The following is a 15,123-nucleotide window of genomic DNA, read 5'->3' as shown; positions in this document are numbered from 1 at the left end:
GAATCACAAGTTTGGATTCTTTCAAGGCAAGGAAACAGAAAAGAGGCTTTGCTTAAATTGTATTAAACCACACCGATACATAAAAGACTTGAGTCAAAGACAAAACTGTAATCAGGAGAGAACTAAAAAAGAAAGTAAACAACGTTATTCTTGCCGGAGATTTTGATTACACAAGCAGAACAGCGTTTATACATCCGTCATTCTCTGGATTGTTTGTCACCTGAGCGTACTTCCCTGTAAGCCAAAACAAATAGAGGTATAAGAAACTGCTATCACGCTTAAGATCTTATACAAAGTTCTCAATATCTGTTCACTCACCCCAGACAACTTTTCCAGCTGGTGTAACAAGACCAAGCTCACTCACATTAACCTGCAAATCAATTCAAGCCTTTAGCAAATGTGACAAAAGAGAGAACCCAATATGTGTATCTTGGTGGTGGAACTAACCTCAATGATTGTTCCTCTGGTCATGACACCAAGGGACGTATACATAGGACCGTTGGGATTCTTCTTGATCCCAATGATCTCGAGGCAGAAAGTGCATCTTAGCTCAGGGTGAGTGACGTGAGCCTTGGTGAAACGCAGTCCAGAAGGGCGGATGAATCTCTCGTACTTTGGCGGCTTCCTTGTGAAACCAGGTCCAACAAATGTAGCTTTCGTAACCATCCTCTTCCACTGTTTTGCTGCATAGTTGATACAAAAAGGGAAAGCACTTTAATACTAAGCTAAACACTAAAATCAATATGATCTAAAATTCTTGATATAGCATATATAATGATAATGAGTGAATACAAAGCATTCTTGATAATAGCATACATGATGATGATGAGTAGAGCTGGAAATTTTAATCATTGCCCGCGGGTCCTGCCCCGTTTGACCCGCCGCGGGGCGGGTGCGGGTCGAACCATTTGAAATTTTTAAATCGCGGGTGCGGGTGCGGGTCGAGAGTATTTTGAGCGGGGCGGGTGCGGATCAGCCGAATTTGAGTCGCGGGTACCCGCCAACCCGCAAATTAAATAAAAAAGTTTTTTTTCAAAAAGAAAACATTTTTCGTAAAATATATAAAAATACAATAAATATTTATATAATTTTAATTATAAATATATTATTTTAATAGTATTTTTTAAAAATAACTATTATATAAATAAAAAAGTAATTATTTTTAATTAAAATAATTATTATATAATTAGAAAATAATCATTTTTAATTAAAATAACTATTTTTAATATAATTAATATTACCCGCGGGTTTGGCGGGTTACCGCGGGTTTTGGCGGGGCGGGTGCGGATATGAAATTTTTTGGTTGCGGGTTATGCGGGTCGAGTTTTTGAATCGAAAAAATGATTCAACTCGCAGCGGGGCGGGGCGGGTCGGGGCGGGTTGACCCACGAACCCAGCACTAATGATGAGTGAGTACAAAGCTTAGAATCTCAAACTAAGTACTTACTTTTCCTCTTCCCGGATCTGATCACTCTGAACATCTCATCTTCAGCCACAGGACGAACCTGGAATAGGAAATGGCTATTAACTACCAAGCTACAACATTTACACCACTGAATCAACATTGACATCCATTAACAAAGTTTTCACCTTTGGCAGAGGAACCTCCCACTTCCCAGCTTTCTCCTTCCTCTTCTGTTTAATAGTATTGCTAAGAACCTACACCCACACACAAACACGTCTCATGCATTGCTTTTTCACCAAGAATCATCAACTCTGAAACAAAGACAAACCTTGGCACGAGAGGTGTTCTCACGATCAAGAAGATAAGCAGGAACAGCTCCTTCCTGAACATCCTCATCAGCTTTACGCCTTGATGAACTCTCCTCATGCATCTTCAATCTACAAAACCAATGTACACAAAATCAATCTCAGAACAAAGCACAAACAAATCAAGATTCAGTTAATAGCTAGCTATATACTTACGTTTTCTTCATTTGAGCTTTCTCAGCGTAGTTCTTCTTAGCAATCATCTTACCCTTTATACCTATAGACTGCAAAATTCACCACGAATCAACAATAAGAAGCAAAACGAATAATAGCTGAAAAGCTAAGATTGGAGAAGGGAGAAGAAGTGACAACGTTTTGAGCTTGTTTGGAGCGCTTGTGAACTGCACGCGCCTCCTTCTTGCGCTTGCGCTCTTCGTAATCGAGGCGGCGTCCATGCCTCTTCTGGTGCAGCTCGATGTAATCTCCCTGCGGCTGTTTTTTTCAATCAAGCAAAAGAATAAACGATAGTAATAGTCAGAGCTCGGTATCGTAAAGTGTGCAGAGCTGAGAAACGAAAAGGTGTAGGAATGCTCCGGCGGCGGAGGACGAACCATTGTTGCTTCGAAGCGGTGAGACGGTGAGAGAGAGAGAGAGAGAGAGAGAGAGAGAGAGAGAGAAGATGTTATTAGGGTTTTATTTATAAATCTAATGGGCTTAGTTTGTAGAGTAATGGGCTTTTATTTATCATTTGACTAAGCCCATCACTTTAATGATATTTTAAAAAAAATCACTTTACCATGTTTTTTACATCCACAATCAACTTCATATGAGCGGCTCAATGCATCATGATTTGAAGCTGTAATTTTTTTTTTGGGTTAATTAGAGTAAAGTAAACTGACGTAAAGGTTCACAAATGAAGACAAATGAAATCAAAGGATGATATTTTAAAATAATAGTTTGCATGCATTTCATAAATACATACAATTTTTTTCTTATTACAATTTTCATCGATGATGGGAGTATAATGATCAATTTGTTCCTTCCTAATCAGTATTCATTTTGGTGAAGTCTTGTGTGTTACATTTACAATCCTTGCATGGAATCCTTCACTTCATCCTCAAAATACGTGTTTAATTGCTTTATGACATGCTGGTGGATAGATAGGTCTCTTGAAATACACATCCTGACAAATGGCTCGCTTTAGAGGTTTCATAACAAATGGGTCTTTAAGGACCAAGATGGGTGATTACTGGGCCGCCATTTCTAAAAAAATTCATAATGATATTCCCAGTATTTTGGTTTTAAACATTGTTTTTGATGGATTAATATGATGCTTACAACTCGTCATGATATTTGCTTACATCACCATCAAATATATGTCAATGATTTGAAAAGAAAAACAGTACAAGAAGAGGGAAATATTGATATGAAACGATATGAAGCATCTTAACTTTTAAGTTATAAAAGTAAAAGCAATGAATTGTCTTTCTTCTTTAACAAACATTTAAATCAAGATGACCAAAGATGCTATGAGTTTTCATTCTAATTTTATATATGCACCTCCAGCTCATACAATCTTCTTGGTCATCGTGGTATCTTCACGAAAGTGACTTCATAATATTATTTTGAAGGTCTTCGATTGTGTTTATTAATAGTGAACATTTTAATATTGACACTATTCGTAATCTTAAATCCAACATAAATTCGGCAGTTATGCAAACCATCAGTTTAGATACCAGCGGTTGCTGGCAAAAGAAGAAATAAAAGCTTAGATACGTGTTTTTTCATACCTTTTGTATTTAATACTAAATATCCAGGAATGTAACTACACTATATTTTCAAGTTAAGATTCGAGTTATGATCGCACGGTGAAGTCTGGATTGAGGTCTTGCGACTCTGTCTTGTACAGTATGCTTAAAAGTTTTTTTTTTAAATAAAAATAAGAATTAATAACAAGAATATATCTAAATTGGGAAGCTAGCTTAATGTAGTTTTGAAAAACTAAGATAGAAAGTTAACAAGAACTCTTATTCTCCTATTTAATCTATTTTAAGACTAAAAAACTTCCAAAGATACGGTTTATCTATATTATATAACTTCAATATGTATCGTCATAAAGCAAAGAGAAAGGTTTAGTCAAAGGAAGCCATGTAAATGTAATGTAAGTGTCATCCAAATTTGTTGGATGATTGCGTCAGCTTACAGCTGTTATATATATTCAACATTTAAGAAATATACAGACGCCAGATTAATTAGCAGAGGTGTGTTTATTATGAAATGAAACCATTCTTTCTTGATTCATATATAAACCTAAGTATTGTTCACTATTGATTCATAAACTTTGGTCAGATTTCAAATAGTTTCCCCTTACTCCAAAGCAAAATGAAAGGAAGAGAGTCATACTGAGTTTAACAAACATTTTTACCATTTTCACCAACGTTAGAGGGGTCTATACCATTATGCATATAAGATGGATCGTATTTTTGCAGAACTATCTAGAATTTTGTTTGATATTGTTGATCTAATACCTTCTTTTCTTATTCGTCGTATGCGTTCCATTTGTAAATACATATATAAACTTAGTAGTAGTATTTAAATCGTAGGTGTGAATAAGCGGAGGGACTATTGCTTTAGCGGGTGGAAATTTGATAACGAAACCAAACAAGTGATCACGAGACATCTCTCGAGGCTGTTAGTTCATTATATAAACAAATATTATTATGACGATTACTTCCTTAATCAAAATTAGTTTCATCAAAAAATGACAAGTTCTTTGGAGTCAAATATTGTTTTATTGAAGTTAAACAAACATTAGACGACGAAAAAGATAGAAACATTCTTCTTAATTATTTTTTCAAAAAAAAACATTCTTCTTAATTAGTGATTCAGTCCAAAAATATTCTTTTTTTTTTTTGAAAAAGTCCAAAAACATTCTTCTTAGTAATTTTTTGTATCATATTCAAATGGTACATAACTAGATATTTTAAAATTCACAAACTGATGATTGTAGTGATGCGAATTTCAAAATAGCAAACGAAAGGAACCCAAAACCAAGTAGTAAGAAAATGAATAAAATCGAAACAAAATCGGACTAGTTTTTTAAACTGCAGTCGAGGCATAGAGCCGTAGAGATTTAGAATTAGTTAGACTGATCGGATCTGATCCTATCCAGACCCAGTACAGCCCAACGGATATGTTTTTAGTGAGATAGACTCATAGACCTACAATGTAACTAGTTAATGGCAATCTTAATGAATTTGACGGGAAAAAAAAGAAAAGAAATGTTTGAATAAATTCTGATCCATGAGTCTTCTAGTTCTATCGAACTAGTCTGATGCAAAATCTGAACAGATCTTCCAACCTGTGTTAGATCTAATGTTAATCCTTCCACAAATATATAGTATAAAATAAAATTAGAGATCATATTTAGATCACGGCCGCATACAGACATAAAATAACTTTCCCAAAGAACTATATAATAATTAAGATTATTATAATTAACTTGCTTGCTAAATAAGATATAAAAATATATTTTCGCCGTGTTTTAGCGTTTCCATGGAATATTCAAACTACAAATTAAATAGTACTAATATACTAGAAACAAAGATGAATAATAATTTATAAATGGGGATAGGCATGGAAATCGCATTTGCATTTATATTCTCATCCTTCTCCTCTGCATATATAAATACTCGCACAACTCCAAAGTGTTGTCTCATTCATCACAATAATCATAAAAAATAACTTTTAAGCTCGAGAGGGAGAGAGAGAACAAAGAAAAAAAAAGAGAAGAGATGGAAGAGACAAAATCAAGATTCAATAGGATCTGTGTCTTCTGTGGAAGCAGTTCCGGCAAAAAACCTTCTTACCAAGAAGCTGCCATTGAATTGGGTAACGAGCTGGTACGTTCTCTCTTCTCAAACCTATATCTGTATTTACATAGTTTTATACACACACATATACTTTCATTTTCACAGTTGAACTCAATACATTGTTTACGACCTTGTTGTGTAATTTGCAAGTAGAGAGCCGTTTCAAATAAAACAAATCATGACTATTTTTTTGTGAATATGCTGATTGATTAAAAGTTTATGATAATACTAAAGATGAACTCGAAAATGAAGATCTAATTCGAGATATGAACTCAGAATATTTTGTGAAACATTGGGAATTATGAGTTTTGATTGTGTGTTACAACGAACAATGATGAATCTATCAAACGTGTGGATGCTTCTTCTTTTTTTGCTGAGTTCGAATTTGTGTTAATTTTTATTTTTATTGGCATGAAAGAGAGATGGGAAAATAGCAACTTCTACTATTCTTAGCTGTAATCCGTCTGTCACTCGAGCAGCACTCTTGCATGATCTGTTTTTATTTTATTTTCTGTTATTTACTTTTCAGTAATTCACATTTTTCATTACACAAACCTCTGATTTTTCCTAAACCTAAACTTAAGTTTCCAAGTATGATCAATGATTTCGTTTACGGGAAAGATAAATAATAATGACAGTTTACTGCCTCGAGAGGCCAAAAAAATCGTTCGTTGGAAGAATAATGACTCTATGTACAAAGCGTGTGTTGTGGGGTGTACTTCTTCAACAGCACAAAATATTAAAAAAAGAACAATAATTAGAACCCCGTTGTAATAAATATTTGTGATTCGTCTGTAGGCAGTAATAATAGTATTAATAGGATAGTGACCACTGAAATTAGGATTGATGATGATGAGTCCTATTCTCTTAATTGAGGTTTGATATTTGATGTGGTTGCTTCTTTTTGGGGACGATTGTGGGTTTGGGTTTGCGACACGTGTTCATTTTCATCATGAAAACTCTGTTATCGTAAATAAATGCATATGACATTATAACAATAATTGACTAAAGAAACTGATGGTGGGAATGTTGTTGAAGGTGGAAAGAAGGATTGATTTGGTATATGGAGGTGGCAGCGTGGGGCTTATGGGTCTCGTCTCTCAGGCTGTTCATCATGGTGGTCGGCATGTTCTAGGGTTTGCTCTCTCTCTCTCTTTTCTCTCTCTATATGTATACATACATTCACACATCTATGTATGTACATATACATATCTACTCTATTCATGTGATATGATGCATTTGCTAGTTCCAAGTACCCCATTACTCATCATTGTGTTTTAAACATTTCACTGTTGATGATGACTATCTACATGATGCCTAGTACTTGCTAAAATAACCTATTATTTGTCACGTATAATTTGACAATAGATTAGTATTTGGTTTATAAGTACAAGATAATGGTTGAACCTAGTAAGAGTTAAAACATAACAACGACAAAAGAGGATCTGTGCATGTTTCCTTTGTTCAAAACTGTCTCTTTTTGCTTTCATAATTATGTTCTAAAAATATACTACAACTAGTTTATGTGTGAGAAAACAGCCGTCTTTCGTCATCCACATGGATCAATGTCTCCCAGGGTGGTTTACAGAGTCTATATGAGTCTGTAATGTTGTCGACAAAAAAAAAAAAAAAAAAAACTAGTTTATGTGTGTGGTATTAATATAAGAGAATCCCATTTCAATTATCTATAACCAAAATGGTCAACTTAATTTCATGTTTCATAATTAATTATAGATTTAGAAGGGCTGTTTCGTTTTTGTGATTGGTCCATTATTAACCTGTGTCTTCTCTAATCTATTGTAGGGTCATCCCAAAAACCTTGATGCCAAGAGAGGTATGCACCAAATAAAGCTCTTCTGAATTATATCTTATTTTTCGTTCGACTTGGTATTTAATTAGTAATTATTGAGATAGAAATTGCCTTGCAATGATCTACAAAAAAATAGTGGTAGGACCAAAAGAGGAATGATTGCGACTTGGAGCGTTTTTTGGTTTCCTTCACGATACATCTCTTTGACCAACTAACATCATTTGTATGTCATAATATCCACAATAAAAAGACCATATATTATAATAGTATAGAAGAATCATATGTAATAATATCCACAATAAAAAGACCATATAATATAATATACTATAGAAGATATTTTTCGGTGTTCACATTTTAGAAAGGCAATAATAAAGAGAATCATATTCGTTTAAATGGTTTTGTATAATTCTTTGCAGATAACCGGTGAGACCATCGGGGAAGTGAAAGCCGTCGCTGATATGCATCAAAGGAAAGCTGAAATGGCTCGACAAGCCGACGCCTTCATTGCTCTTCCTGGTTTGTAATCCATTTTTAATATATATATAAACTGATTCCATTAGAAAACTTGTTTAAGATATATAGTATTTCGAATCAATTTCTTGGTAAATTGTTAGGTGGATATGGTACGTTGGAAGAATTGCTGGAAGTCATTACATGGGCTCAACTCGGAATCCACCGTAAGCCGGTACGTAATCAGGGAAATAAAAATTCTCTTAATTAACTTATTAAAATATATACATGATATGATCTTGCAATATTATAATGAGTTACGACCGGAATATGCGTGTAGAATATTTTTTCTCTTAGTTTACTCTAAAATGATAAGTGTAAAGTGTTCCTTATATTTATAATGTTCTGGTTTAATTTAACTGAATGAAAATACAAATGGTTGCATATGGTACGTCGTCGTAATAATCACATGGAGCAAGATTCCTTTTGGGATTCTTTATTCGTGCGTAACCTTTTCTGTACACATTCTAAGAGCATGTAACGTTATAATTATATTGATAACGGTGTGTTGTCACGACATACGAGTACATAACCCTGATTGTGAGACCGGAAGCTTCCTATGTCGTAACCTTTTGTATATACTATTGAAAATATCTGGTTTCTAACATTATTTTGATCAATAATTATTGACAGGTGGGTCTTCTTAACGTGGATGGTTACTACAACTCGCTGTTAACGTTTATCGACAAGGCCGTGGACGAAGGATTTATATCCCCAATGGCTCGTAGAATCATCGTCTCTGCACCAAACGCTAAAGAGTTGGTTCGACAACTCGAGGTATAATAAATGTTCATGTAGAATGTGATACTTATTACATGATTTAGGGTTATTGAGCTTACTTCCAACATGTTGTAGGAATATGAACCTGAGTTCGATGAGATAACGTCAAAATTGGTTTGGGATGAAGTGGACCGGCTCAGTTATGTACCGGGTTCGGAGGTTACTACGTGAGCAATTTAACCACATTATGGGGGAAGTTTTTCTTGGGTAAAATCAGTCGGTGTACAGCGGAATTGAAACTTTCATAACATCAGAAGGAAAGGTCGGGAAGGAGACAAAAGTATTGGGGTCGTTTAAGTAGCATTATTTTGTAAGGGGGGCTTAATGTGTGAAGTGGATAAACCACGTGGGTAACTACTAACCGCGTATATACCAAACCCCATCTTCCCCATTTGTCTTTTGTACATTTTGGTTAATGCCATGGTTAAGGAAAAAAAAGGATAGGGCCTATATCAAGAAATGACAAAACCATCCTTTTCTTTAGGATATTTTATAATTTTATAGTTATCTTTGAGTATATGAAATATATAAAAAAACTATACATTATACACATACATGATACAATACTTGTATCACTGTCGGCTCAAGATGTGAATAATCAGCTGTTTAAGCACTAACATTAAAAAACCATTATGAAAGTTTAAATCCACAGACCTTATCTTACATTCTATTTATAATTTGTTTTTGTTAGGGTCAAAACGCTGCCTCCTTAACTACTTTTACACAAGTGAAAACGTAAACAGAAATATCTCATAGCAGAAACGGAAGAAATGAGGACAAGATTAAGAAGCGCCAGCTCAATAATCTCATGCGCCTTCTTAGGCAATTTTTTTTAGAGCTTCCAAACTAATACTATTTTTTTAAGTTTTAATAAATATTTTCCTATTCAAAATATTCTAAGTAAATGTTTTTAAAATTTGTAACAGATAATAAAAATATATTTCTGGGCCTTTTTTTCTTATATTTTGTGTAAAAATACATTTATTTTTTTAGAAAATGGACTCTTAGCAATTAAAAATAGAGAGACATGGGAATCCAAGACGATCAAATTACTTGTCCCCCTATTTAAGCCGGCCCCGAGAGTAAGCAAAGATTTTCAAACAAATGTTACTTGGCAAAAATAAAAGAACATCTCATACAAATGCCTCTGCTTTTTAATCAGACGTTTATCTCATTAACGCTTGCAGTGCCCTGTATTTTACATGTATATCGATGCTTCAGTCAAAAGTGGCTGAAAGTTATTTTAGACTTAGGAAAAACCCAAAGAACACAAGTACAATTTGACTCAATGCTTGCCAGTAGAATCTTACGTGCTGCAACAGTTTCAGAAGATATATTTTGAAATAGATTTAGTGATATCCGAAACAAGTGGATAATTCAGATCACCGAGCCCTCCTGACTCTCTGTCTCTTTGGACCCTCGCAAGATGCGAGAACTACATGAAAATGAAGACAAACGTTACATTGTGTTAGAGATACTTGGATTAATGAATAAAGAATCACGTGTTCTTGAGGAGACAAATTTAATAAATTATGAATCCGTTCTTAAGCTCAAGTTCTTCCTAAAGTAAAGCCATATCAAATTGCAAATTATAGTGTCAACAAAAACTTAAACGTGATAACCATTTCTAAAAAAGCTGTGGCGACAATGTATTTTCCTGGTGTAGGGGGGAGGAAATTTTGGTTTCCTTTTAGCTTCTCAAATTCTTCTTAATTTTGGTTTTAAAAGAAAAGTCTTCAATCTCTATAATATGCAAAAAAAAGAACAGAAATTCAATAAAGACCAGAGCTTATATAAGTCAGTGAATGTGAATATCGAATAGAGGAGAACTAATTCACCTAGACTTATCGTGACTAGATAATTCAGCACGTCAACTCCTTTCCTTCGTACATACACAAAATACTGAAATTTTGAGATCATGGTGATTAATTTTGTGTTTATGTAGTATTTTCTAAGAAATATACTGTCTCTGTTTCCAAAGTAAAATTTTCTAGAGTATTTACGCTTCTTAAAGATTTAATAAATGTTTATAATTTAATTTATTTTTAACTTTATTATACAATTTCCAATAACTTTCCACCAATAAAATTTAATAAATTCAAATATTCTCAATTAATGTTTTTCAAAAGTATAAAAAGATATCTTAACAATATAGAAAATTTTTCTTTGTGAAACAAGAAAATAATCTAAAAAATATTACTTTCAGGAACGGATGGAATATATTTTGGCTGTTTTATAAATTTTTGAGTTATTAGCAACTTTTACATTATTAGTCACTTAAATATCCTAGTGTTTTGTACTAATTTATTTTATTCGAAACAAATTAATGTAGATTACATTTCTTTAATTTATTATCTTGCTATATATACTGTGAATCGTTGGAGAAATATATATATATATATATATATTAACATTAGGAATTCATTAAGGTACGTAAAATCTCCAAAAGGAAATCACATATCTATTTTCTTCTCAATGTTTACTGAGATCATAATGGTGATGCTATTTATATGTTCGCAAGCTCTGCAACAAAATAAAGAACCGACTTATTTGATAAGACCATTTACAAGAATTACAATTCAAAATAATAATGAATATCTTTTGGGAGTCCATTGCAAATCAAAAGACGACGATATCGGTTTTCGTAGTCTTAAAAAGGGTGAAAAATATAGTTATAAGTTTCATATTAATTTTCCAAATAGTACACTCTTTTTCTGTAGATTCAGCCGTGGACTAATAAACAAAGGTGTTTTCGACCTTTACGTAGTTGATAGAGATTACAACAGATGTACAAAGTGTTTGTGGAAAGCAGAAAAAGATGGTCTTTATGGAAATGGCGAGTTCCCAAAACTAGCTCTTGTGTTTTTTAAATGGATAAAGTAAATATCAAATTGTGTTGCTTTAAAAATGTAATGGAAGTATGGAATTTATTAAAATATTGATAAAAATAAAAATAAAACTGATTAAAATATAAATAAAACGACCTATATGTCCTAAATACTTATATATATAAGTTTTGTTTTATCTACTTGTTATGTTTTCAAACCGTTAGAGCATCATTAGTGGTTATATGCTCTTTTGAGTCTCTTATCATTTATATATAACTATAATTTTAAAATTAAATGATAAAAATAAAAAATAAATTAATGAGAGAATAACACCACTAAAATGAGTCTCTTCAGCTTTGTTAAACGTTTCTTCCTTAACAATCGTTTATTTATCTTTCTTCTGTCTTTTCAATTTTTTTCATTATTATTAATTTATAATTGCTAGAAATATGTTGAGAGTCGCACGCTACGGGTACTCTCTAAAGGAATCTGCTCTTCGATCTAGATCTTTTGTGGTTGACGCTTATCTAAAATATACATTTGTTACTAGATTTGTATATATATTAAGAGTCAGAGAGCCTATACATACTTAAGCTAATTATGGACATTTATCCTTCAATTTGTAAGATTCAAGAGAAGGGCTGGATTTTGCATGCTTTCTTTGTATTTGCGGACGTGCAATGCATGCGATATTAAGTACGTTTCCGATACTTTGCGTTGTGTATTTGCTGACCAAAATACATATTGGTCCTCAAATGTCATTGGTGGGCCTCTTATTTGAGAATGGGTCACACCAAGTCTACTATTCCTCTCTGTTTCTCTCCCTCCAAACGCCAAGGCATCTACTCGATCTTTTCATCACTCACATGTCTCCTCGTCATCATGAAACTCAAATATAATACACTTCTCTAAGATCTGACATGAATATGATTAGATGATCTACTAGAGAGTAGATAATATGGAACTAGTGGTTTTGACAAGAACGTTGTTCTCTTCTTTATTAGACAGGAAAGATTTAAACTAACTGTATACGAATGGGTTAAATTAATTTAGTTGTAAAAAGGTAATTTCCCCAACGTAAAGAAACAAAAAATCTAATATCTACATGTTACACGTAAAGAAACAAAGAAATCTAATATCTACATTTTGGTTTATGTCCATTCCAGTAACCTAACTGTGAAGTTAATAGCATCTAACTAATTTGGTTCTGTGTAGGGTTATAAATTATAAGCTCTACGAAGGTAGAATCTTAATAAAAGGATCGGCATAATTGAAGAAAATGAGAGGTAGGAAGCAGGAATTTAATAAGGAACATGGAGCTTTGAAAGATGAGATTGCTAAAATTAGAAAGCGGCAACAGAAAGGTGGCATTTAGTGAATTATAAGAAGAGAAATGAAGTTCTTTCAAAAACATAGCAACTAGTGTAATGACAAAAATAAAATAAAGATAAGTAGGAGAAACAAATAAAAATAAAATTCGTAGCATCATCATGATCATGATAATAATAATTACTCCGTATTTCTTTCTTTGAAGAGGTGAGCAAGAGAAGAGAGCAATGAAGGTGGAATTAAATTCGTATTTATAATCTGACGTAACGCTCGTTACAATTCTCAACTGTCTCAATTACTATTGCATTTATATTTTGGTTTTAATGATCTCTAAAGTCTAAATCTTAACATTTTGAACAGCTGTTACATATATAAATTGAAGCACCTTCCTCTGTTTTTTAGTTTATTTTTGTTTAAATGCTCTGAACTACTTTCCTCTTACGCTTTTAACCGGTTTGTACTTCTTCTCGTCGGCAAAAATTTCTAATAGATTTAACAATCATACCACTTGTGTATTTCATGCTCAGAAGCAGCTGTGAAAAAATAAAACCTTATCACTTTTCTTCTCTGATAAATTTTGTCTTGACATGTGCAAACTCATGTTCTAGATTTGTCTGCTTTTAATCCAACATGCAATTGCTTTGGACAAAATCTTTTTCATGGATTATTTTGCGAAATGGAAATGACCTATGATTAGGCTACAACGTCTGAAGACTTTTTGGTAGAACAGAGAGATCTATCTTGAGTTAACATAACAAACTTAAAAAGAATATGAAAAACAAGGGGAGTTTTGGGCTTGTGGGTCAAAGTAAACCATGTGGGACCAAATAAGAAGTCTTGTCTGATCTCTAACCAATCTTTCTTTCTTTCACTTCTGAACTGCTTTTTCAACAAGTACAAGGAATCTATATAGTTAGTTTTTTCACTTCATCTTTTGTTCTGGGGATCAGGATCAAGCTACTACATCTTTCACAAGTCAATTTTTGATCTTCCTTTTCGTGATATGCAAGCAATCTTACTGATACGCTAAGAATGTCTACTTTTCTTAAAGTCAACACACACACAAAACATCTAGTTCTCTTATTTGTACATCCGAGAAACAGAATATCTGCAGAAAACAGAGTCTTACTTTTAGACATATCCTAGTTAGATCATGGATTCTTTTAAAGGGTTACAAATTTTTTTTATGGATAAGATGATTTATAAGAACTTAGGAGTAGAATAAGGAGACATGTTTTCACATAATTATTCATTCTTCTTCATTAGAGAACCCAAATGGTAGGAAAATGTTAAGAAAATACAAGAAACAAGAAACGTTAGTGCTATTCGAGCTCCACTCTTTTCATTTTCAATTTTTGTTTGTAGGAAAACCCTAGTTTCATCTTCTACCTTCTTCTAAGGGTTTTAAAAGTGGAGCGTGATTAGCACTACTCTCATAAACAACAGCTACATTTGCAAGAAAAAAAACAGGTGATTCTTTTTGGTTTGATTTTACTTGTCTTTTCAGTTCCTCCGAGTCTTGCGACCCGAGGAAGCATCGGCTGGAGCGTTTGCGTTTGAAGCGTTTTCATGGTTGAAATCAAGAAGAACGGTGCTTTTGCATTTAGGGCATTTAGGGTCGTCTTGTGAGAGCATAACGTACATGAGACAACGAGGACACCCGACAAGAACCATCGAGGTTGCCTCTGGACTTGTCGAGTATCTCAAAGACGACTCGTCCTGGTTCATCTCCGTAGAGACGCACGAGCTTTGGGGTGAGGTTGGTGAAGTGGTCGCTGAGCGGCTTGGAGACCGAACCATCCTCCTACGGCTTGACGTAGACGGTGAGAGATTCAGTTTCAGCTCTAGCTTTGGACTTCTTCGACTCATCTTCTGTTGGATAATATTTTGTTCAGACAGGAAGAGATTAAGTTAAAGTGAGTTTGGTCTGAGAAAGAAAATACCTTGAAACCTACGGATTGAGAAGGAGAGTGTGTTATGTGATCTCAAAGGCTTTTTGTACTCTGATCACAAATAGTCTATCTTTCAACTGGTGGTTGGGTGCTTCAGCTTAGGTCTTTATATACAAGAAAGAACACAGCGATAAAACTAAAGAGATGAGAGAGATATGTAGTGTCATTAAGGCTCAATTTAATTATGAGTGAGAGAGAGAATCATAAAGATTGAATATACTACTCGCTCCGTTCTTAAAAGATACATATTTTAAAAAAAAAATTTGTTTCAAAAAGATACTTTTTTTATATTTTCAATACACAAATGAAATGTAAATTGTAAACTTCAAAAA

The 15,123-nt window shown here is 33.5% G+C and overlaps 3 protein-coding genes across 3 annotated transcripts; 1 reads left to right on the top strand and 2 right to left on the bottom strand.

Moving 5' to 3' along the window:
* Positions 1 to 31: 31 nt before the first annotated feature.
* On the bottom strand, positions 32 to 2,400 carry LOC125581488 (ribosome biogenesis protein NSA2 homolog). Its single transcript, XM_048747012.1, has 9 exons — positions 2,322 to 2,400; positions 2,083 to 2,202; positions 1,927 to 1,994; positions 1,734 to 1,842; positions 1,591 to 1,659; positions 1,448 to 1,505; positions 448 to 683; positions 319 to 370; positions 32 to 234 (listed from the first exon to the last, which is right to left on the bottom strand). Exons 1-9 carry the CDS (start codon positions 2,322 to 2,324, stop codon positions 167 to 169), a joined length of 783 nt encoding a protein of 260 aa, XP_048602969.1. The 5' UTR covers positions 2,325 to 2,400; the 3' UTR covers positions 32 to 166.
* A 2,961-nt stretch (positions 2,401 to 5,361) lies between these two features.
* On the top strand, positions 5,362 to 9,234 carry LOC106422791 (cytokinin riboside 5'-monophosphate phosphoribohydrolase LOG7). The gene is made up of 7 exons (XM_013863588.3): positions 5,362 to 5,612; positions 6,621 to 6,718; positions 7,386 to 7,416; positions 7,809 to 7,908; positions 8,007 to 8,077; positions 8,536 to 8,679; positions 8,758 to 9,234. The coding sequence occupies exons 1-7, from the start codon at positions 5,505 to 5,507 to the stop codon at positions 8,851 to 8,853; spliced, it is 648 nt and encodes a 215-aa protein (XP_013719042.1). The 5' UTR covers positions 5,362 to 5,504; the 3' UTR covers positions 8,854 to 9,234.
* A 4,839-nt stretch (positions 9,235 to 14,073) lies between these two features.
* LOC106379243 (protein GL2-INTERACTING REPRESSOR 1-like) lies at positions 14,074 to 14,939 on the bottom strand. Its single transcript, XM_013819248.3, has 2 exons — positions 14,783 to 14,939; positions 14,074 to 14,711 (listed from the first exon to the last, which is right to left on the bottom strand). The coding sequence occupies exon 2, from the start codon at positions 14,706 to 14,708 to the stop codon at positions 14,343 to 14,345; it is 366 nt and encodes a 121-aa protein (XP_013674702.2). The 5' UTR covers positions 14,709 to 14,711; positions 14,783 to 14,939; the 3' UTR covers positions 14,074 to 14,342.
* Between the last annotated feature and the right edge of the window lie 184 nt (positions 14,940 to 15,123).

This window comes from Brassica napus, chromosome A2, assembly GCF_020379485.1.
Source record: "Brassica napus cultivar Da-Ae chromosome A2, Da-Ae, whole genome shotgun sequence".
In the NCBI taxonomy this organism is placed as follows: Eukaryota; Viridiplantae; Streptophyta; class Magnoliopsida; order Brassicales; family Brassicaceae; genus Brassica; species Brassica napus.
The sequence above is the reverse complement of the archived record's forward strand: the minus strand, read 5'-3'. Positions and strand labels throughout refer to the sequence as shown.

Excerpts from the sequence above, each read along its gene's own strand:
- LOC125581488 (XM_048747012.1), bottom strand. Across the intron at positions 1,995-2,082 it reads GCTCCAAACAAGCTCAAAAC|TCTATAGGTATAAAGGGTAA; the intron begins GTTGTCACTTCT and ends TGAATTTTGCAG. Across the intron at positions 371-447 it reads CCAGAGGAACAATCATTGAG|GTTAATGTGAGTGAGCTTGG; the intron begins GTTAGTTCCACC and ends ATTGATTTGCAG.
- LOC106379243 (XM_013819248.3), bottom strand. The coding sequence starts at position 14,708 with ATGAGTCGAAGAAGTCCAAAGCTAGAGCTGAAACTGAATCTCTCACCG.
- LOC106422791 (XM_013863588.3), top strand. The coding sequence starts at position 5,505 with ATGGAAGAGACAAAATCAAGATTCAATAGGATCTGTGTCTTCTGTGGA. Across the intron at positions 7,417-7,808 it reads AAACCTTGATGCCAAGAGAG|ATAACCGGTGAGACCATCGG; the intron begins GTATGCACCAAA and ends AATTCTTTGCAG. Across the intron at positions 7,909-8,006 it reads CGCCTTCATTGCTCTTCCTG|GTGGATATGGTACGTTGGAA; the intron begins GTTTGTAATCCA and ends GTAAATTGTTAG.